We start from the raw sequence: 19,538 nt of genomic DNA on the forward strand, positions 1-19,538 counted from the left end.
CTCATGATACATGGCCCCATTCATTCTTTCCTTTACACGGATCAGTCGTCCTGGTCCCTTTGCAGAAAAACAGCCCCAAAGCATGATGTTTCCACCCCCATGCTTCACAGTAGGTATGGTGGTCTTTGGATGCAACTCAGCATTCTGTGTCCTCCAAACACAACGAGTTGAGTTTTTACCAAAAAGTTATATTTTGGTTTCATCTGACATTATAACATTCTCCCAATTTTCTTCTGGATCATCCAAATGCTCTCTAGCAAACTTCAGACGGGCCTGGACATGTACTGGCTTAAGCAGGGGGACACGTCTGGCACTGTAGGATTTGAGTCCCTGGCGGCATAGTGTTTTACTGATGGTTGGCTTTGTTACTTTGGTCCCAGCTCTCTGCAGGTCATTCACTAGGTCCCCCCGTGTGGTTCTGCGATTTTTGCTCACCGTTCTTGTGATCATTTTGACCCCACGGGGTGAGATCTTGTGTGGAGCCCCAGATTGAGGGAGATTATCAGTGGTCTTGTATGTCTTCCATTTCCTAATAATTGCTCCCACAGTTGATTTATTCAAACCAAGCTGCTTATCTATTGCAGATTCAGTCTTCCCAGCCTGGTGCAGGTCTACAATTTTGTTTCTGGTGTCCTTTGATAGCTCTTTGGTCTTGGCCATAGTGGAGTATGGAGTGTGACTGTCTGAGGTTGTGGACAGGTGTCTTTTATACTGATAACAAGTTCAAACAGGTGCCATTAATACAGATAACGAGTGGAGGACAGAGGAGCTTCTTAAAGAAGAAGTTACAGGTCTGTGAGATGCAATCTTGCTTGTTTGTAGTTGAGCAAAAAATTATTTTCCACCATCATTTGCAAATAAATTCATTAAAAATCCTACAATGTGATTTTCTGAATTTTTTTTCTCATTTTGTCTGCCATAGTTGAAGTGTACCTATGATGACAATTACGGGCCTCTCTCATCTTTTTAATTGGGAAAACTTGCACAATTGGTGGCTGACTAAATACTTTTTTACCCCACTGTATTCATTATAGAGGTTTAATATTGTTTCAAAGTCTTTTCTAATATCTGCCTCTCATAAAGAAACAGTCTGAGAAATGTGTGACTGTGCAGACAGAACTCTGCAGGGGCGTGTAAGAGATAAGAGACTAGTCAGACATTCACTATAAATCAACTTGGACATTTACTGCTAAGCTTTTAGATAACACTAAAACTCTTGTTTATATAGCTGTGTAAGTATGGTTTTGGTCACGTGAGTAGAAGGTAATGAGGTAGGCAGTGACATCACAGGGGGTTGACTACAAGCATGATAAAAGCAGCTTGGGACCTTTTCTGTTTTGCAGAACTTACTCGGAAACATGGGTGCTATGTTCCTGTTGTCAACTTCTGTCTGGAATTGCATTAATAAAGGTTTTTGAATTATTTAGTTAAAGATATTGTCTGAATGCTAATTTCACCAATGATTGACAAGGAACAAGGAATGAACCCCAACAAAATCTAGAGAGGAACCAGGCTCCGATGAGTGGCCAGTCCTCTTCTGGCTGTGCCAGGTGGAGATTATAAGACAACATGGCCATTAAGGCCAGATTGTTCTCAAGATGTTTAAACGTTCATAGATGACCAGCAGGGTCAAATAATACTCACAGTGTTATAGATGGTGCAACAGCACCTCAGGAGAAAATGTCAGTTGGCTGAATGTTGAAAAAGTGTGAGTGCATTTGTGCATGTGTGCATATTGCAGCAAACCAAATGCAGAGCCACTCAGTCCACGCTCTCACGATCCAATTTCTCTCTTCCTGTCCTCTCGCCTCTCTCACCTTCCTTCTTTCTCTGATACCCTCCTCCTCTACCATCTCCATCTAGGCTACATCTCTCTTATTCTCTCTCCTTCCCTCCCCCCTCTACTCCTCTCTTATCTTTTTTTATCCACCCCTCCCTCTCTCACACCTCTTATTTGCTCTCTCTTTCCCTCCCCATTCACTGTTATATTATTCCCTACCCCCTGCTCTGCTCAAGTGCATGCCATTTTGTGTGTGTGTTTGTGTTTATACAATGGGTGGGTCTAGTCCTGAATGCTGATTGGTTAAAACCGCATTCCAGCCTGTGTGTATTCGACAAGTTACCACTCGCTAAATATATGACATTAAAATGACTATTTACTCTGTTCCATCTGACTGCGCAATCCACTCACAGTCTCATCAGCCCAGCCAAGCAATTTAGAAACTTGATCTCCATTACAAAAAGCATTTAGACATTATCTCAAATTTCTTTTACACAAACATTTAGTTTTCAACAGCCGAGATGTGTATAAACCTTGCTGTCTGTCTCTCCAATATTTGCAACATTGTTTCAATATTCAAATTCGATCTCCAGCTGTCCCATAGTAATGAACTTGTTGGGAGTCAGGAAGAGACAGACAGACAGGCAACGTTTCCCAGCCAGTCGAAATCATGAATCAGCTACCATCATTTGTATAAATATACACAAAGAAATGTAAATTGAAAAAAAAGGTAAAATTAAACGAAGTACAGCAAGTTTGCAGTCTTTCCAGCTTCAGTTTAAAGTGATTGTGCTTGCTGGGTTGTTGGCTATCTCCTTTGAACAACAGTGTCCTGACGAGTGAGCATGTTTTCTAATCCAGGCGAAATCGAGCTTGTGTGCCCTACCACTTCATGGCTCAGCCGTTATTTCTCCTAGACGTTTCCACTTCACAATACCAGCACCTACAGTTGACCGGGGCAGCTCTAGCTGGGCAGAAATTTGACGAACTGACTTGTTGGAAAGGTGGCATCCAAGGTGGTCCCACATTGAAAGTCACTGAGCTCTTCAGTAAGGCCATTCTACTGCCAATGTTTGTCTATGGAGATTGCATGGCTGTGTGCTAGATTTTATACACCTATCAGCAGCGGGTGTGGCTGAAATAGTGGAATCAACTTATTAGAAGGGGTGTCCATGTACTTTTGTATATATAGTGTACATGTCAATACATACACATAAAAACATGGTCACATGGGGGAGAGGCGTTGTGCCGTGAGGTGTTGCTTTATTTGTTTTTTAAACCAAGTTTGAGGTTCACTTGCTCTATGTGAGATGAAATGGAGATCCATGCAATCATGGCTCTATATAATACTGTATGTTTTCTTGAATTAGTTCTGGACATGGGGACTGTGAAGAGACCCCATGTGACATGTATGGTGGGGTAAGTACAGTATGTCTGTCAGAGCTATATTTTTTAAACACATTGATATTGCTCACCAAAATAATAATTGATGCAATCAATCTCTCCTCTGCGTTGCGCCAAGAGAGACTGACATGCATAATGTTGACATTAGCCCTCTGACTACATTGAAGGGCAAGATGTGATGCTCTGTTCTGGGCCAACTGTAGCTTTTCTAGGTCCTTCTTTGCAGCACTTGACCATATCACAGAGCAATAGTCAAAATTAGATCAAACTAGAACCTGCAGGACTTGTTTGGTCGACTGCTGCACAGAAGAAATATCAGCACAGGGCAGAGAAGCACCAGATTGAACTTCACTGAGCTTACTAGAATTTTCACTAACACTGTCAACATTTCCCTTTACTGTAGAAATTGTGATCGAATCAATGCAAAATTAGCCACTTTGAAAGCAAAATACTCAAACAAAACAAACTATGCAACACAACCTATGCAAGAGATTTTGTTGTAGGCAGAGCGCATCGGAGTAGGATTCTAATTGCAATGACAGGCAGGCCCATTCTCTACATAGACCGGTGCGCCATATCCAATCAGAGCTGCTGTAGGCCTATATGCAAATAGACCATGGCCATACATGGATTTGTGCCATTAACTTTGAACTGGACTGTTTTACAGCATGAGCGGTCATGATTATTATAGGCTTGTTTTGAGATTAAAGCGAGAGCTGCATGTAGCCAAGTGTTCACATGTGTTCACGTGTTCATATTCTTTGCTAGTTAGTGAGTTATTAGCTAAGTTATAACTAACTTGTAGTCAGCAATGTGGGAGTGAATGCTTCCTACAAGAGCACAAACTTTGTTTGTGGGAGCCGGGTAAAGAGATTTTTTTTGTCTTAATGGGGCAGTGTTGTATTTTGAGACAGACTTGAATAAGCTAAATATCCAATAGGCAATGAGTAGCAAGCATACTTTGTCTGATTCTCTGTAATAATGGTATGGGAATCATTTTGCATTTTATTTTGTAAAGTAGTTTCTTGCATCAAACAATACAACAGAATTTGGATTTCCCAAAAGTTTGCTAAGAGCTGGCAGCAAGCTGATTGATCTGCTGTTAGAACCATTAAAGGATGCTTTACCATTCTTGTGTTGCGGAATGACTTTAGCTTCCCTCCAGGTCTGAGAACAAACACTTTTCTCCATGCTCAGATTAAAAATATGACAAGCAAGACTGGAAATATTGCCCACTACCATCCTCAGTAGCTTCCCATCTAAGTTGTCAATACCAGGTGGTTTCTCGTTATTGTTTGTTTATGTGTAACTTTGTGTTGTCACACTGCTTTGCTTTATCTTGGCCAGGTCGCAGTTGTAAATGAGAACTTGTTCTCAACTGGCCTACCTGGTTAAATAAAGTTGAAATAAATACAAAAATAAAAATTGATGGACTGCAATAATTTTTCCACCTCTCCTGTACTAACTTACATATTTCAAAATCACAATGTTTTTCTTTCATTATTATACATTTTATGCATGAATATGGTGGCTCACAGATTGTTGTTGGCATTTCATGTCTGAGTTTGCCCACTTTGCCAATGAATTAGCCATTCAAATAATTGCCAATATCAAAAGGTTTTGTGCTGAATGAGCCTTCTGATTCAATGAAAGAGTTTAATTAGTCTTTCTGCCCACAATTTCATTTAAAGTACTCCATCATACTTTATATCGTTTCTCTTAGTTCAGTAATACAGTTCCTTCTACTTTTTGTTCAGTTTAGTAATATAATTATAATATAGAATATAATTGCATGATGTGTGCAACAACAACAAAAAGGTTCAGAACCATTTTTGGTTTAACTTTTTCCGCGGAGGTAAGGAGAGGAAAGGCATCTTGAAAGTCGAGGGAGCGAACATAAACGCCGTGATGAGCGAGTGCCAACTCAAGCTCTGCTTTACATCAGCAGCTTGGGAGGAAACATCACGTGGTGACACATATTCCGGGACTGACGTCACCGTCCTCGTCTCTCAGCAACCTTCCCATTCGCACCGCGTCACCGCGCGCCAAGCCGCACGGTTGCCCAGCAACTTCAGTTTTGCGCTCGCGCCCGGCCTCGCGCCCCACTCGAAGCTCTGACGCGGGTGTGACGTCATTGAAATGTTGTCAATTTGTTATGGGAGGAGGAGTTTCCCCTTGAACACTGTGGATGTCCGCATTCCATAGGAGCTCACATGCAGACGGAGCAGGGCAGTGCAACAGCCGATTATATGACCTGCCAAGTCACCCTGTAAATAGTTCTTACTGGCACACTGTGCTGTACATTTCTGTACATATTTCGTTAAAAGAAAGATAATTAAAAAGTTATATGCTGTTTTATTATACTTTTCTCGTATTTTGTTTCTCGTAATATCCTTATGGAATGACTTGTACCTGCCTATGACAACCGATTGAAATGTGAGAGGTGTAACGTTACCGACATCCAAAACGGTAAGACACTGCAATGCTCTTATGATTGTAGTTTTATAATGGAAATGTATAATGATCGTTTTTTAAAATAGTTTTTATTTTATTTGTCCCAGATTTAGGCAGCCTATATGCGCCTTGCTGCCATTGAACTTTTAATTTAACACATAACAATTGTGTGTTGTGTTATAAAGGCCTACATTATCCATTGACTTCTCACATTTGGGCATGTTTATAGCTTGAATCCGGCGCTTATCAAATATAATGAATATGTTTAGTTCAGTAGGATAATTCAATTTAGTGCAAGATTGTACAGATGTGAAGGGATGTGGTCTATATTTAATACTTTTCTGCGTCATCATGGTGCAATGCAAATGTTAATTCAGAATCTTAATTGTTGATGAGCACGAATAGGCTACGCCTAGCTAAATGTGTAGCCTAATGATTAGGACTATAATTATAACGTTATTATCATTCGTTATAATAATACACTGATAATGTAATGCATTTGATAACACACTAATAATAGGCCTACAATAATAAAAACAAAAATAATAATGTCATTACGCATAGGCTTATGTGCATTTGATATTTACAATTTTGTATTTTGCGTCGCAGATAGCCAACTACACACAATTTGAATCCTATCCTTTGGAATAGTTCATCAGTGTGGCATCATGGTGATCGTAACGGAGAGAAGCCCGGGCTCCCAGCCCAACCATACTCATGGAAGGCCTTTACAGGTCGGCTTCTACGAGATCATCCGCACACTGGGGAAAGGAAACTTCGCTGTGGTCAAACTGGCAAGGCACAAAGTCACCAAAACACAGGTTAGCATCCCTGCCCTTTCATTAACAATGCTTTCATGTCATATTTTATTCCTTTCAAAATCACACAGACAGAACTCTTTTTTTTTTTAATTGATAGAATCATATCAGCCTCTCATATAGCATTTGTCCTAGATATAGTAGACCTACATACCCGTGTGTTTACAGTTTGCTTTTTTGGTTGGTTGTCCACTGCCAGGTGGCCATAAAGATCATTGACAAGACCAGACTAAACCCATCCAACCTAGAGAAGATCTACAGAGAGGTCCAGATCATGAAGTTGCTGAACCACCCCCATATCATCAAACTCTACCAGGTGTGTGTACTGTCTATTATAATATGGTTACATTGTTATAGGATGTGTGTGTGTGTGTGTGTGTGTGTGTGTGTGTGTGTGTGTGTGTGTGTGTGTGTGTGTGTGTGTGTGTGTGTGTGTGTGTGTGTGTGTGTGTGTGTGTGTGTGTGTGTGTGTGTGTGTGTGTGTGTGTGTGTGTGTGTGTGTGTTGACTGACACCGTATCCTGCATGGATACAGCTGAGTGACTGGTCCATGTGTTTGGCTACGTGTCCACAGAGAGAGACACAGGCTGAGCGGGTGCTGAGGACAAACACAGGCAGAATAAGCAAGAGATGTAGAGGGAGTAGGGATGGAGGTGTGGTGGCAAGGAAGAGAGGGATGGAATTGTGGGATTAGATGGAGAGAACGTAAGGACTCAGTGTGTGTTATGATACATCGGGGTTTGTGGTATATCGTCTTGGATATCACAGCGCTGCAGCTGTACTATTGTCATGGAGTGTGTGTGTCTTCATCTTAAAGCTAGCTGCTGACTCCTAGGACACGTTGCTGTGAAACATAAGTACACATATTAATTCAGTCCTTTTTGACCTCTCTTTCTCTTTGGTGAGATGATGACAGAGGGAAGGAAAGATAATTGCTTGGATGAGTCAGTCTCTGTAGGTCTGAGTGTCAAGCTCAATTAGCGCCTATGGTAGTCAAGTGCAATGTTTCTGTTCCTCTCGTAAAAGTGGCCCCGCCAAGCACTACTGCTGCTCGGCCCCTAATGACGCTACCACAAGTCCACTTTTTCCCTCAGCGGGCCTGACACTTTTGTGCAGATGCCCTTACACACACATACACAAAGTACACACACAGCACCCAATGCGACCCCACTCGCACGCCTTGAGTGAGACAGGAAAGCCTGAGTCAGGCAAGTCATATGTTTTTCCAGAGGACGATTCCTCAGTTAATCTCTATGTCAGATGAGCCACTGTGAGCAGATTAACAGAGAGGGATAGTCCCCCTAAAGAGACACAGATCTCTATCTCTCTCTATATATATATATATATATATATATATATATATATATATATATATATATATATATATATATATATATATCTCTATATATCTCTATATATATATATCTGTATATATTTATATATATCTATCTCTATATCTATCTATCTCTGTATATATATATCTGTATATATTTATATATATCTATCTCTCTATATCTATCTATCTCTGTATATATATATATATATATATATATATTTATCTACATATATATATATGTCTATATATATCTCTATATATATATTTCTAAATATATCTCTATATATATATATATATATATATATATATATCTATATCTATATATCTATATATCTATCTCTGTATATATATATATAATCTCTATATATCTCTATATATATCTATCTCTCTCTCTCTATATATATATAGAAACAGTATATATCTCTCTCTCTCTCTCTCTCTCTCTCTCTCTCTCTCTCTCTCTCTCTCTCTCTCTGTAGATCTCTCTCTCTCTCTCTCATTTCAATTTAAGGGGCTTTATGTGCATGGGAAACATGTGTTTACATTACCAAAGCAAGTGAAATAAACACAAGTCTCCCTCTCTCACTCTCTCCATCTCTCTGTTGCTCCCTTTCTCTCTGGGAAACAGTGAGGTTTGAGAATGTCAGGTGCTAGCTGTTTGATGAAGGTTAGAGCAGGTTTCTATGACCCGAGGGAAACCCTTTTCTCTTTCACACGCCATCATCTGCCCACTGAGGGGGAGGTGTAGTGCAGTGAAGGCGATCGTGTGATCCAGAGGTCACATCCTCTCCTTATCATCCTCCTCTTCCAATAACCGAAAACAGAACAGTGAATTACGAGCAGTCTGTACCGTATGACTAGTCAAGGAGAGAAAGTAGCTAGAAGCGGAGAGGGGGAAAGCCTCACGAATAACACCAAAGTGTTGATCCTTGACCTTTAAATAAGCTGCAGTTTCCATCTTATGTGAACAAAATGTCCCTTTTTTCTGCATTTCTGAAGATCATCACAGCCTCTTTCTCCCTCTCTCTCTCTCTTGCACTCTCTCTCGATTTCTGTCTGTCTCTCTCTCTCTCTCATTCACACACTCCCCCACACACCACTCTTCAGGGGCCAGTATAAGGGCCCTTAACGTGCTAGACTTCTTCTCTGGAAGCCTGTATGACATCAGCAGCACCTCTAGGTGAGAGGGACACAGGGTGGTTATCATCTCTCTCAGATAAAGACTATAAATTACTCCCTGTATGGGAGCCTCTGTGCCGCCATAAAAATGACTGCTGCCCAACACCTCACTGTCTCTCACAGAGTTAGAAAAGTGAAAGAGAAACTGGGTTGGAAATGAAATGAGGCTATACAATGTGTGACATAGCTTTAGGTGTTGGTTTATTGAGTCCTGGCAGTGATGAATATCATTCTTTTCTTCAGAAGTGGTAGTGACACAACACTTCCACAATGTTTGTTCCCCGAGGGCTCTCCTGGCCCTGGGAAGTTTCCGGGAGTTCCAGGAAGGTGCTGGGACATTGTGTCTTTCCTTCTTTTTCTTTTTGTATTTGCGGTGGTGATGGGTTCTCGGTACACAAGCTTGTCCATTGTGTCTGAACATTTCTCTTCCTTTCCCAGAAGGAAAGAGATTTGATTTCTGTTGAAAACTGATGACTGACAACACAGTAATAGTGGGAATACTGGTCAGTATGCTCTTGATGGTGCAGCTGTAGATCCTCAAAAGGTTCTACAGCTCCACTATCGAGAGCATCCTGACTGGTTGCATCACTGACTGGTATGGCAACTACTCGTTATCTGACCGTAAGGCGCTACAGAGGGTAGTGCGAACGGCCCAGTACATCACTGGGGCCAAGCTTCCTGCCATCCAGGACCTATATAATAGGCGGTGTCAGAGGAAAGCCCATAAAATTGTCAGAGACTCCAGTCACCTAAGTTGTAGACTGTTTTCTCTGCTACCGCACGGCAAGCGGTACCGGAGCACCAAGTCTAGGACCAAAATGCTCCTCAACAGCTTCTACCACCAAGCCATTAGACTGCTCAACAATTCATAAAAATTGCCACCGGATAATTTACATTAACACCCCCCTCTTGTACACTGTTGCTACTCGCTGTTTGTTTGTCACTTCTCCCCCACCTACATGTAGAGATTACCTCAACTAGCCTGTACCGGCACACTGACTCGGTACCGGTGCCCCCTGTACATAGCCTCATTATTGTTATTCTTATTGTGTTACTTTTTATTATTACTTTTATTTTAGTCTACTTGGTAAATATGTTCTTCTTCTTGAACTGCACTGTTGGTTAAGGGCTTGTAAGTAAAGCATTTCACTGTAAAGTCTACACTTGTTGTATTCGGCGAATGTGGCAAATAAAGTTTGATTTGATTTGAATACTGGTTTGAACTATTTCTGTGTTCATATCCTATAAACAAAGAGCATGCAGGAAGTGCCTGTCAGCTCTGTTATGCAACAGTGCATATCATGGAAAGTCAGCGTGTCGTGTGTGTGTGTGTGTGTGTGTGTGTGTGTGTGTGTGTGTGTGTGTGTGTGTGTGTGTGTGTGTGTGTGTGTGTGTGTGTGTGTGTGTGTGTGTGTGTGTGTGTGTGTGTGTGTGTGTGTGTGTGTGTGTGTGTGAGAATGAGAGGAAGTGTGGTCAGGGGAAAGATAAGGTGTCCAGAAAACATCCCCAGTGCCCAGTCCTGCCTCTGCTAAAACACTTACAGCAGCCTTTACAGTGGAAAGAACTCTTTCCTCACGTTATCACTGCAATTGTGCGTAGCCTACTTCTTGCTAACCTCTTTCCATTGTCTCTCTTTGAATTCCTCTTAGGTTATGGAGACTAAAGATATGCTGTATATTGTGACAGAATATGCCAAAAATGGAGAGATGTTCGGTGAGGATTAAATTCATTATCCCCTTTGTTGTAAACTGTGTTGGGCTGTTTCATTTGACATAATAAAGGGGTCAAATAGATATCAAGGTCCTCTCTTACCCAGTATTTACAGTCCTTATTTAGTTCTCTGAATCGAAACTCTCTTCTTCTCCCCTCTTTTCCTCTAGACTACTTGACCTCAAACGGGCGCATGAGCGAGGATGAGGCACGGAAGAAGTTCTGGCAGATCCTGATGGCAGTGGACTACTGCCACAGGCACCACATCGTTCACCGTGACCTCAAGACTGAGAACCTGCTGCTGGACACCAATATGAACATTAAACTGGCCGGTGAGTCTGTGTGGGAGATAACAGATAGCAGACGACCCTCTGTCCTTGATGGTTCCCTACTGATATCCAGACTGCTAAATGTCTCTACTAAAGAGAAGCCACGCATCACTGGGTCGGTGCTAATGAAGTGTCAACTGCCAATAATTAGAGGGTTCTTCATGGTAAAATAGTAGCAGAAGAGCAGGGCTGATCTGATGCCACAAAGACCAAGTGTGACAGTCTGTCGTCAAAAAACACACACACTAACATACACTAACACACACACTAACACACACACACACACACACACACACACACACACACACACACACACACACACACACACACACACACACACACACACACACACACACACACACACACACACACACACACACACACACACACACTAACACACACATGCGCACGCATACAGCAACACAAATAATCATTAGTCGATCTCTCTCTCCTTCCCATTCAGACTTTGGATTTGGAAACTTCTACAACTCAGGCGAGCCCCTGTCTACGTGGTGCGGCAGCCCCCCCTATGCAGCACCGGAGGTGTTTGAGGGGAAGGAGTACGAAGGGCCACAGTTGGATATCTGGGTAAAGGCTCACAGGGAAACCGCACACAACATGGCTACCCATGTTTTGAACGCAGGTTGGCATTTATTGTCATGAATCTTGCCTTGGAGACAGCTCTGCAGAGTGGTCACTAGCGTGTGCGAGCTTTTCAAAATAAATGTAGACATACATGTTATTCAGTCATTTCAACTGCTCGCGCCCATCAATGAGGTTCTGTTTGCCAACCGCCATATAATGTCCACAGGAGAAGAAGCCTGAAGGAGGAGAGTTTACTAGACAGTAACTAGGTTTCCCCTTTTATCTGTGGATGAATTGTCAGAGTAGAGAACACACGATTTTGTGTGACTCAAAATGGGTAAAAATTCTACAAATATATAAAAAAAAGGACCTTGTGTATTTCAGGTACAATAACAACCTAATGTTTATTTCCCAGGACAAATGAGCTAGCTATAGCAAGCTAGCTAGCTAGCTAAATGTCCATGAATGTTTCATGTGTTTCGACCTGCTTCAGAGTACGTTTTCATATTTCAACCTGCGTGTCCTGATTGCATCTGGTGTGGATGGACAAAATCAACATGCGTGTGATGGTGGACTCACCCGCGTGCCCGGTCTAGTCAGCATGTAACCCTAACCTTAACCTTAACCACACTGCTAATCCTAATGCCTAACCCTAACCTTAACCACACTGTTAATCCTAATGCCTAACCCTAACCTTAACCACACTGCTAATCCTAATGCCTAACCCTAACCTTAACCACACTGCTAATCCTAATGCCTAACCCTAACCTTAACCACACTGTTAATCCTAATGCCTAACCCTAACCTTAACCACACTGCTAATCCTAATGCCTAACCCTAACCTTAACCACACTGCTAATCCTAATGCCTAACCCTAACCTTAACCACACTGCTAATCCTAATGCCTAACCCTAACCTTAACCACACTGCTAATCCTAATGCCTAACCTTAACTACACTGCTAATCCTAAAGCCTAACCTTAACCACACTGCTAATCCTAATGCCTAACCCTAACCTTAACTACACTGCTAATCCTAAAGCCTAACCTTAACCACACTGCTAATCCTAAAGCCTAACCTTAATCATAAATAAATACCAAAAAGCTCTTTTTAGTTTTCATACATGTTTTATGGTTTTGCCAATTTGACTTTGCAGCTGGCCTATCTAGCAGAAATCGCCACCAGGGCAAGATTCATGACCATAAACAAAGCGTTTTGCAACCAAGTTCTACTCTTTTCATGTAAAATGAATGAACACAGAAGTAATGGGAGAGACCATTTGTTGACGTTCTCCTGGTTTATCTCTCTACAGAGTTTGGGTGTGGTTCTGTACGTTCTCGTGTGTGGATCCCTTCCGTTCGACGGGCACAGCCTTCCCGCCCTCAGACAGAGAGTCACAGAGGGGCGCTTCAGAATCCCCTTCTACATGTCTCAAGGTATGCATCACCATGGCAACAACACCGTGACATATTTCATAGTGTAATTGGGATTGATAAATTTACTGATGAAATGGCTCCTTTATATTAAATTAAATCACATGCTCTAGCATCGGAGAATGACCTTGCTTTCCCTTCTACCTCCCTCCTTCCATCCTCCCTCTTTCTCACTCCCACTCTTTTCCCCCCAGACTGTGAGAACCTGATCCGTAAGATGTTGGTGGTGGACCCAACCAAGAGGATCAGCATGGCCCAGATCAAGCAGCACCGCTGGATGCTGGCTGACCCCACAGCCCCTAACCAGACCCTCAGTATGGCACTGCCCCTCACAGACTACAACTCCAACCTGGGGGACTACAGCGAGCCCGTCCTGGGCATCATGCAAAGCCTGGGCATCGACCGCCAGAGGACCATCGAGGTGAGTGGCAGATTGGTTGATGTGTTAATTGGCTGATTGGTTGATTGGTGTTATTGTCATGGAAGGAGGATTAGATGAGGGTAAGGAGTGAGGGGAGCTGTGTTGTTATATAGATTACAGGTTATAGGTTATATCGTCGTTTATACAGAGTATCACTAGTGTCCTAGAAATACAGTATTTGAAGTACACTGTAGAGACAGCTAATGGGGTTGGGTACTGGGTTGAAAGTGGTGGGGCTGTGAGACAGTTAGTAATGTCTGTCAGTAGAGTAGGTGGTATGATATGCTGCCTCCCAGGCAGGCACCACAGTCAAACCCACCCTGGATCCCTGTACGCCTGCTGGGCTTACTACTCGTTTTGTAGGGAGAATTAGGGGGATAACTGGCATCGGCTTTTAGAGGCTGACACTGAGCTGAGGAGACGAGCTCCAACAGCAGCCTCTCAGTAGATCAGACTGAGTGAGTGCAGAGTGATGGGCACAGAGTGTGTGTGTTTCCTGTCTGACAGAAATAGAGAGTGAGAGAAACAGTCCTTTATTATGACACCCTTTGAACCAAAATGGCTGACTAACATGTCCTTAGCTGTGTTGGAATACTCATACTAGCTGCACTAACCGTAGTATTTGTGATGTAAATGAAGTAAATAGTATGCATATTGGTCATAGTATGGATATAGTTAGTATTCCAAACGTTCTCGGATGTCATACTACATTCGCCAAAATATGAAGTATACGAGCAGTGGACACTATTTCCGTGCTTTTAGGGCCCATAATGCAATTCTTCAGAAATTGGTTTTCAGATTTGAAGAAAATTGTGGATAATATGCAGCCGGAGTCCAACGAGAGCGGATGCAAATTCATTCCTTTAACTAATTATGACAAATGTTAAGATACCTTACATGTTATGTTGCCTGACAATTTCTTAGCCACGCTATCCTTATGAACTGCATAGCATATCATTACAGCAGTATGTACCGGTATGTTAGCTAGCTAGCTAACGTTTTTTGGCTACTAATACATTGAACTTGCCAGTATATTAACTATATGCTATTTAACTAACTACCCAACGTTTATTAACTTGATTATTTCCGTTATTCTTAGTGGTATAGTCGTTCGCGCGTTCTTAATGGACATTCAGGTGCATTCGTAAATTCTCTCTGGATATCTACTCTAATTTCGGAGCACTCTCTGAGTGTACCTGTGCCAGAGCGCAGAATAACTGATGAATTTATGAACAGTCAACACCTGTTGAATATGGCCAGTGTCAGTAAATATCGGTAAATAAACGTAATTATATTGTTGCCAGCAGCACAGTTACAGTCACCAACACTCTGGATAACATGAAAACATCCCAACCAGCTCTGCTAGGGAGAGTAAAATGGTCAGAGTGAGGTGTTCTCTCATTTGTGTCTGGAAGTAGCTAGCAAGTTAGTATCAACCCTACTCCTCGGCCAGAGCGTCCAGTGAAACTGCCTGGCATTTACAAATGAACAATCAGACAACGCTCTGAGTGCACTCTGGTACTCCAAATTGAATTTAATAACACACCCGAAGTCGTAAAATGTCTAGCTAGTAATTTGTTATGCTCACAAGCCTGCAAGAGGTTGCATAGCAACAGCATCAACTTCTGATAGACAGGCAAAGCGCTCGTAAGCTCAGAAAGAATAGCGTTAGTTTACAGTATACTAAAATGAACTAATAGTACATAGTATGTAGTATATACTCATTAAGTATGTAGTATGTAGTATACAGTATGTTAGTATGAGTATTCAAACACAGCTCTTGTCTTTTCCCCCAGTCTCTACTGAGCAGCAGCTACAACCACTTCTCAGCCATCTACTATCTATTGTTGGAGAGGGACAGGGAGCACCGGGCCTTGCAGCTCAGTCGCCAGTGTGGACCCTGGACCCAGAAACCCAGGGACACCTCCGACTCCGGTACCCCAGAGGTCATCATGGAGGACAGCTTCAGAACTTCGGCCTACCCCATTCAGTGCAAGACCACCCCTCCCATGCAACCGGAGATGGAATATGACCACGGTGCATTGTTCCAACGTGTGGCGTTCCCGGGGGAAGCCAGTCTGAACCGCCTGCTGTGTAACCGCTCCATCTCCCCCAACAGCCTGCTGGAGACCAGCATCAGTGAGGAGGTCACACACACCTGCTCACCCCTCATCCTGCCCACCACCACCTCCCGGCGACACACCCTGGCCGAGGTCTCCCCTCACTTCTACCAGTGCAACCCCCCCTCCATCGTGGTCAGCCTCTCCGATGGTGCATCGTCTGACAGCTGTTTGAAGTCCTTGTCCACCCCCAACCCTGCCCTGCGCCCTCCTGTGGGGGGGCTGTCAGCCATGCCAGCCTCTGGCACTGGCCCCAGGGCGCTGATCTCTGCCGGTACCCAGCTGGCCCTCTCCTCTCATCTCCTCCCCCAGGCCCAAGCTTCCAGCTTCCAGGAGGGCCGCAGAGCCTCTGACACCTCCCTAACACAAGGTATGGAGAATGTTAGTTTATAACCATTACATACAGTATTTATCATTCACATCATCATCACTACAAGGAAATGTATCAGGCCCAACAGAATTTAACCCATCCCCTCTCTGTGCGCCTCCCCAGGTCTGAAAGCCTTCCGCCAACAGCTGAGGAAGAACACTCGCACTAAGGGTCTTCTGGGTCTGAATAAGATCAATGGTCTGGCAAGGCAGATCTGCCCTCTGACCTCCGACCACAGTAGCCGTGGCAGCCGGGGATCAATAGGTCCCACCATCAATGAGCACCGCCGCATGCTAGAGGAAGTTCTGCAACAGCAAAGGTAAGATGGAGACACACACAGAGACACACACACCTGCACATAAATATAATCACAACCACATAGTCACAGTAAGTGAAATTCTAACCCCTCCTCTCCGTCTCTATTTACAGAATGCTCCAGATCCAGCACCAGCCCCAGGCTCCTCAGTCATCATCTACCCAGAACCCTCTGCTCTTCCTGTCCCAGCAGCAGCCCCCCTCCCCCACATCCATTTACGCCACCTCAACCCTGTTTGACACCTCCGCCTCCTCCCTCCCCCAGGGGGAACATCAACACCCCCTTTCCCCACACCAGAGTCTCCTGTCTCTCCAGCACGCCTTCTGGCAGCAGCCTTTGGAGTCATCTTCCTCCTCCTATGGCTCCTCTTCCTCCTGCTCCTCATCATCATCCTCCTACTGCGCCTCCTCCACCTTCCTCTCCCCTGTGGCCTCCGCTGCTTACCTCCTCGAGGCTCGCCTTCACATCAGCCAGCAACCCAGCCTCCATCGCCAGACCAACCTACACTACCAACCCCAGGCCCAGAGCCAGGCCTTCACCCAGGGCCCCTTACCCCTTGTGGCCAGGCAGGGGATGTGGAGCCTGGATTCAGCCTCCGGAAAAGAGTCAGAGATGCAGGAACTGAGTCTGGGTGGGCAGCTGAGCAGCTGTGTGATGGTGAAGTAATGGAAAGAAAGAAAGGAGAAACAGGAAACAACAAATTCCTACTAGACCAGAGCACTTGTTCTGTATGGCAACCAGAGTAAAAATGTCATGGTGATGTCATCACTGATGGACAGGAAGGGTGAGCACTTTTTGACAGTGGGAACAGAACTTTGAGGTGTGGAGTTGCTCACAGATCATCAGATGATGAGAAGATGATAGGACGACAGAACAAATTGTCCTAAGTGTGAAAAGAGAACTATTGGGGAGAGCTAAATGAAAAACTGAGCATAGAATGGACAGATAAAGAAAGAAAATTATGAAAGTGGCAAATCTAGATTCTGTTGAACAACATACAAACACTCACATCTAGGTGTGTGTATCTGTGTGTGATCACATAAGCTGACAATTAAGCAATAACAAAACTCTGGAGAGGTGACTCTTGAGTTCTTGTCAGATCCCCAGAGAAGCAATAAAGGTCTGGGACCACCTCAATGCAACACTGTACCTGTCCTTTCTCCCTGATAGGGACCCCAACTCACCCATCTCCTTTTCTGGAGGGGTGTGTGAAGGACTCATCTTGAAAAGACAATGAGGAGTGGTATAGTAAGAACTATTTCAACAGTTTTTTCCGTTTTTTTGTTTGTTTGAAAACTGGAGGATCTAGTCTTCCTGATTTTGTTTTTTGTTGCTTTTTCAGTTTTGCTCAGTTTTTGTATAGAGACTTTTATTACATGTCATTGTTTTTTACTTTATTTTTGTTTTTACTTCATTTGCCTTTTGGAGAAGATATTACTTTGTGGCAATCCTACAAGCATGCAGCATCAGAACTATTTTAATCTTCAAACTTTCTTTGAACACAATGCTACAGTGATTTGACAAACTGCGAGTTGTTTGTGCAAGATTCTAGCTGAGCGAATGCTGCTTTTACCTCAGAAGAAGATAAAAACCTGGTATATCTTGATCAGCCAAAACTGAATAAAAAATATACTTGCTGAGTGTCTAAAGCACAATAGGTATTGCTATTAGCAAGCAGTGTGTGTGTGTGTGTGTGTGTGTGTGTGTGTGTGTGTGTGTGTGTGTGTGTGTGTGTGTGTGTGTGTGTGTGTGTGTGTGTGTGTGTGTGTGTGTGTGTGTGTGTGTGTGTGTGTGTGTGTGTGTGTGTGCGTGCGTGCGTGGGTGCGAGGGTGTGTGTGTGCCTGTGTGTGTGTGTATGTGTATGTGCGCGTGTGCGTGTGCCTGTGTGTGTGTGTGTGTGTGTGTGTGTGTGTGTGTGTGTGTGTGTGTGTGTGTGTGTGTGTGTGTGTGTGTGTGTGTGTGTGTGTGTGTGCCTGTGTGTGCCTGTGTGTGTGCGCGTGTGTGTGCGCGTGTGTGTGTGCGTGCCTTACAAAAAGGTTGATTTCAATGTATAATTTATATTTATATATGGTTACTTTCTAACCATATTGTCTCTGTTGTTACGTCCTTTTGGTGAGGAATCCTCAATCATGCTATTCTGCTGTTTTATCACTACCTTCTCAGGTAACCAAGTCCCAAAAATGTGGAAACGTTGTCTAAACTTAAGATCCTAAAGACCTACAGTATAAGCATGATGTCATTCCCTATCAGAGGAAAACACAGCTTTAACCACTTTACTTTCCACTTGATGTATAGGCTGTGTGTAGGCTATATGCTGTACTGCTTTCACATAGCCAGAACAAAGACTTTGGGACTATAATGCAATATTTCACATTGAAATGCAGAGGAAATGAGAAATGGAGAGCTGACAGGATTGTACATTACCTGCCTGCTGGCATTTATTCGATTTCCTTGTTTTTATTAGTACATTTTTTCATTTGTGTATGATTGTAAGAGGTTTTAAAACGTTTGGAGGTCGCTAGCTGAGTAGATCAGGAACCTGAACGCTTCTGGTTTTTGAACATGAACATATGAATAGATGTAAAAGAAAGGACCCAAACCATTTCATAGTGCTTTTCCTCTTGACGTCACAGTTGCCTCTGCCATTGTACAATGGCAGAACTAGAGATAAGCCAAAGAGAGAGCAGAGTAAGAGAAAGAAGCACTGCTTACTTTCCAGCAACTCAAAATGCTAGCTAGCTAGTGCTTTCATGGTGTACTCTGTGTGGCTCCTGCTATGAGCAAGCTGCTTCTGCCACAAGATGCGAATGTGTTGACAATTCCCCTAGCAGTTGGGTTCCAGGACCATGTCTGTATTTGTCTGTATTTGTTTTTGTATTTTCTAAGAAAATAAGACAATTTGTAGCACTACAATTTTGTTTGCTGCAATGTGCGTTTTTCAATGGATTGGACGTAGGTGGTAAAGGTCGCTAGCTAGAGGTTAATACAACGCACTTGGGTGTATGTGTTAGGCCTATTTATTTTTAGAGAATGTGTTTGAAACAACACCATTTACTTCAGCTGTTTACACCATGATAGCAGTGCACCTTTGTTATTTTGGTTAGTTTGACCATATCTGTGAAGTGGTCTTCTTTTGAACAACATGTTGAAGGGGAAAAGTGTTGGAAGCCTGAAGCTTAAAAGTGGTTTGATTGATTTCTCTCTGAAATAAGCAGTGTTAATATTTCTAAATTACATTATATTTTGCTTGATTACACTCACCAACAGTGCTTGTGCTTTCTTCGG

The 19,538-nt window shown here is 43.1% G+C and overlaps 1 protein-coding gene across 1 annotated transcript; it reads left to right on the forward strand.

Moving 5' to 3' along the window:
* The first annotated feature begins 5,410 nt into the window (after positions 1-5,410).
* On the forward strand, positions 5,411-18,022 carry LOC124045282 (serine/threonine-protein kinase SIK2-like). The gene is made up of 11 exons (XM_046364575.1): positions 5,411-5,653; positions 6,248-6,459; positions 6,656-6,772; positions 10,620-10,683; positions 10,851-11,012; positions 11,473-11,597; positions 12,906-13,029; positions 13,221-13,447; positions 15,244-15,937; positions 16,061-16,256; positions 16,367-18,022. The coding sequence occupies exons 2-11, from the start codon at positions 6,307-6,309 to the stop codon at positions 16,917-16,919; spliced, it is 2,415 nt and encodes an 804-aa protein (XP_046220531.1). The 5' UTR covers positions 5,411-5,653; positions 6,248-6,306; the 3' UTR covers positions 16,920-18,022.
* The last annotated feature ends 1,516 nt before the right edge of the window (positions 18,023-19,538 follow it).

The sequence above is a fragment of the Oncorhynchus gorbuscha genome, linkage group LG01, assembly GCF_021184085.1.
Source record: "Oncorhynchus gorbuscha isolate QuinsamMale2020 ecotype Even-year linkage group LG01, OgorEven_v1.0, whole genome shotgun sequence".
Lineage (NCBI taxonomy): Eukaryota > Metazoa > Chordata > Actinopteri > Salmoniformes > Salmonidae > Oncorhynchus > Oncorhynchus gorbuscha.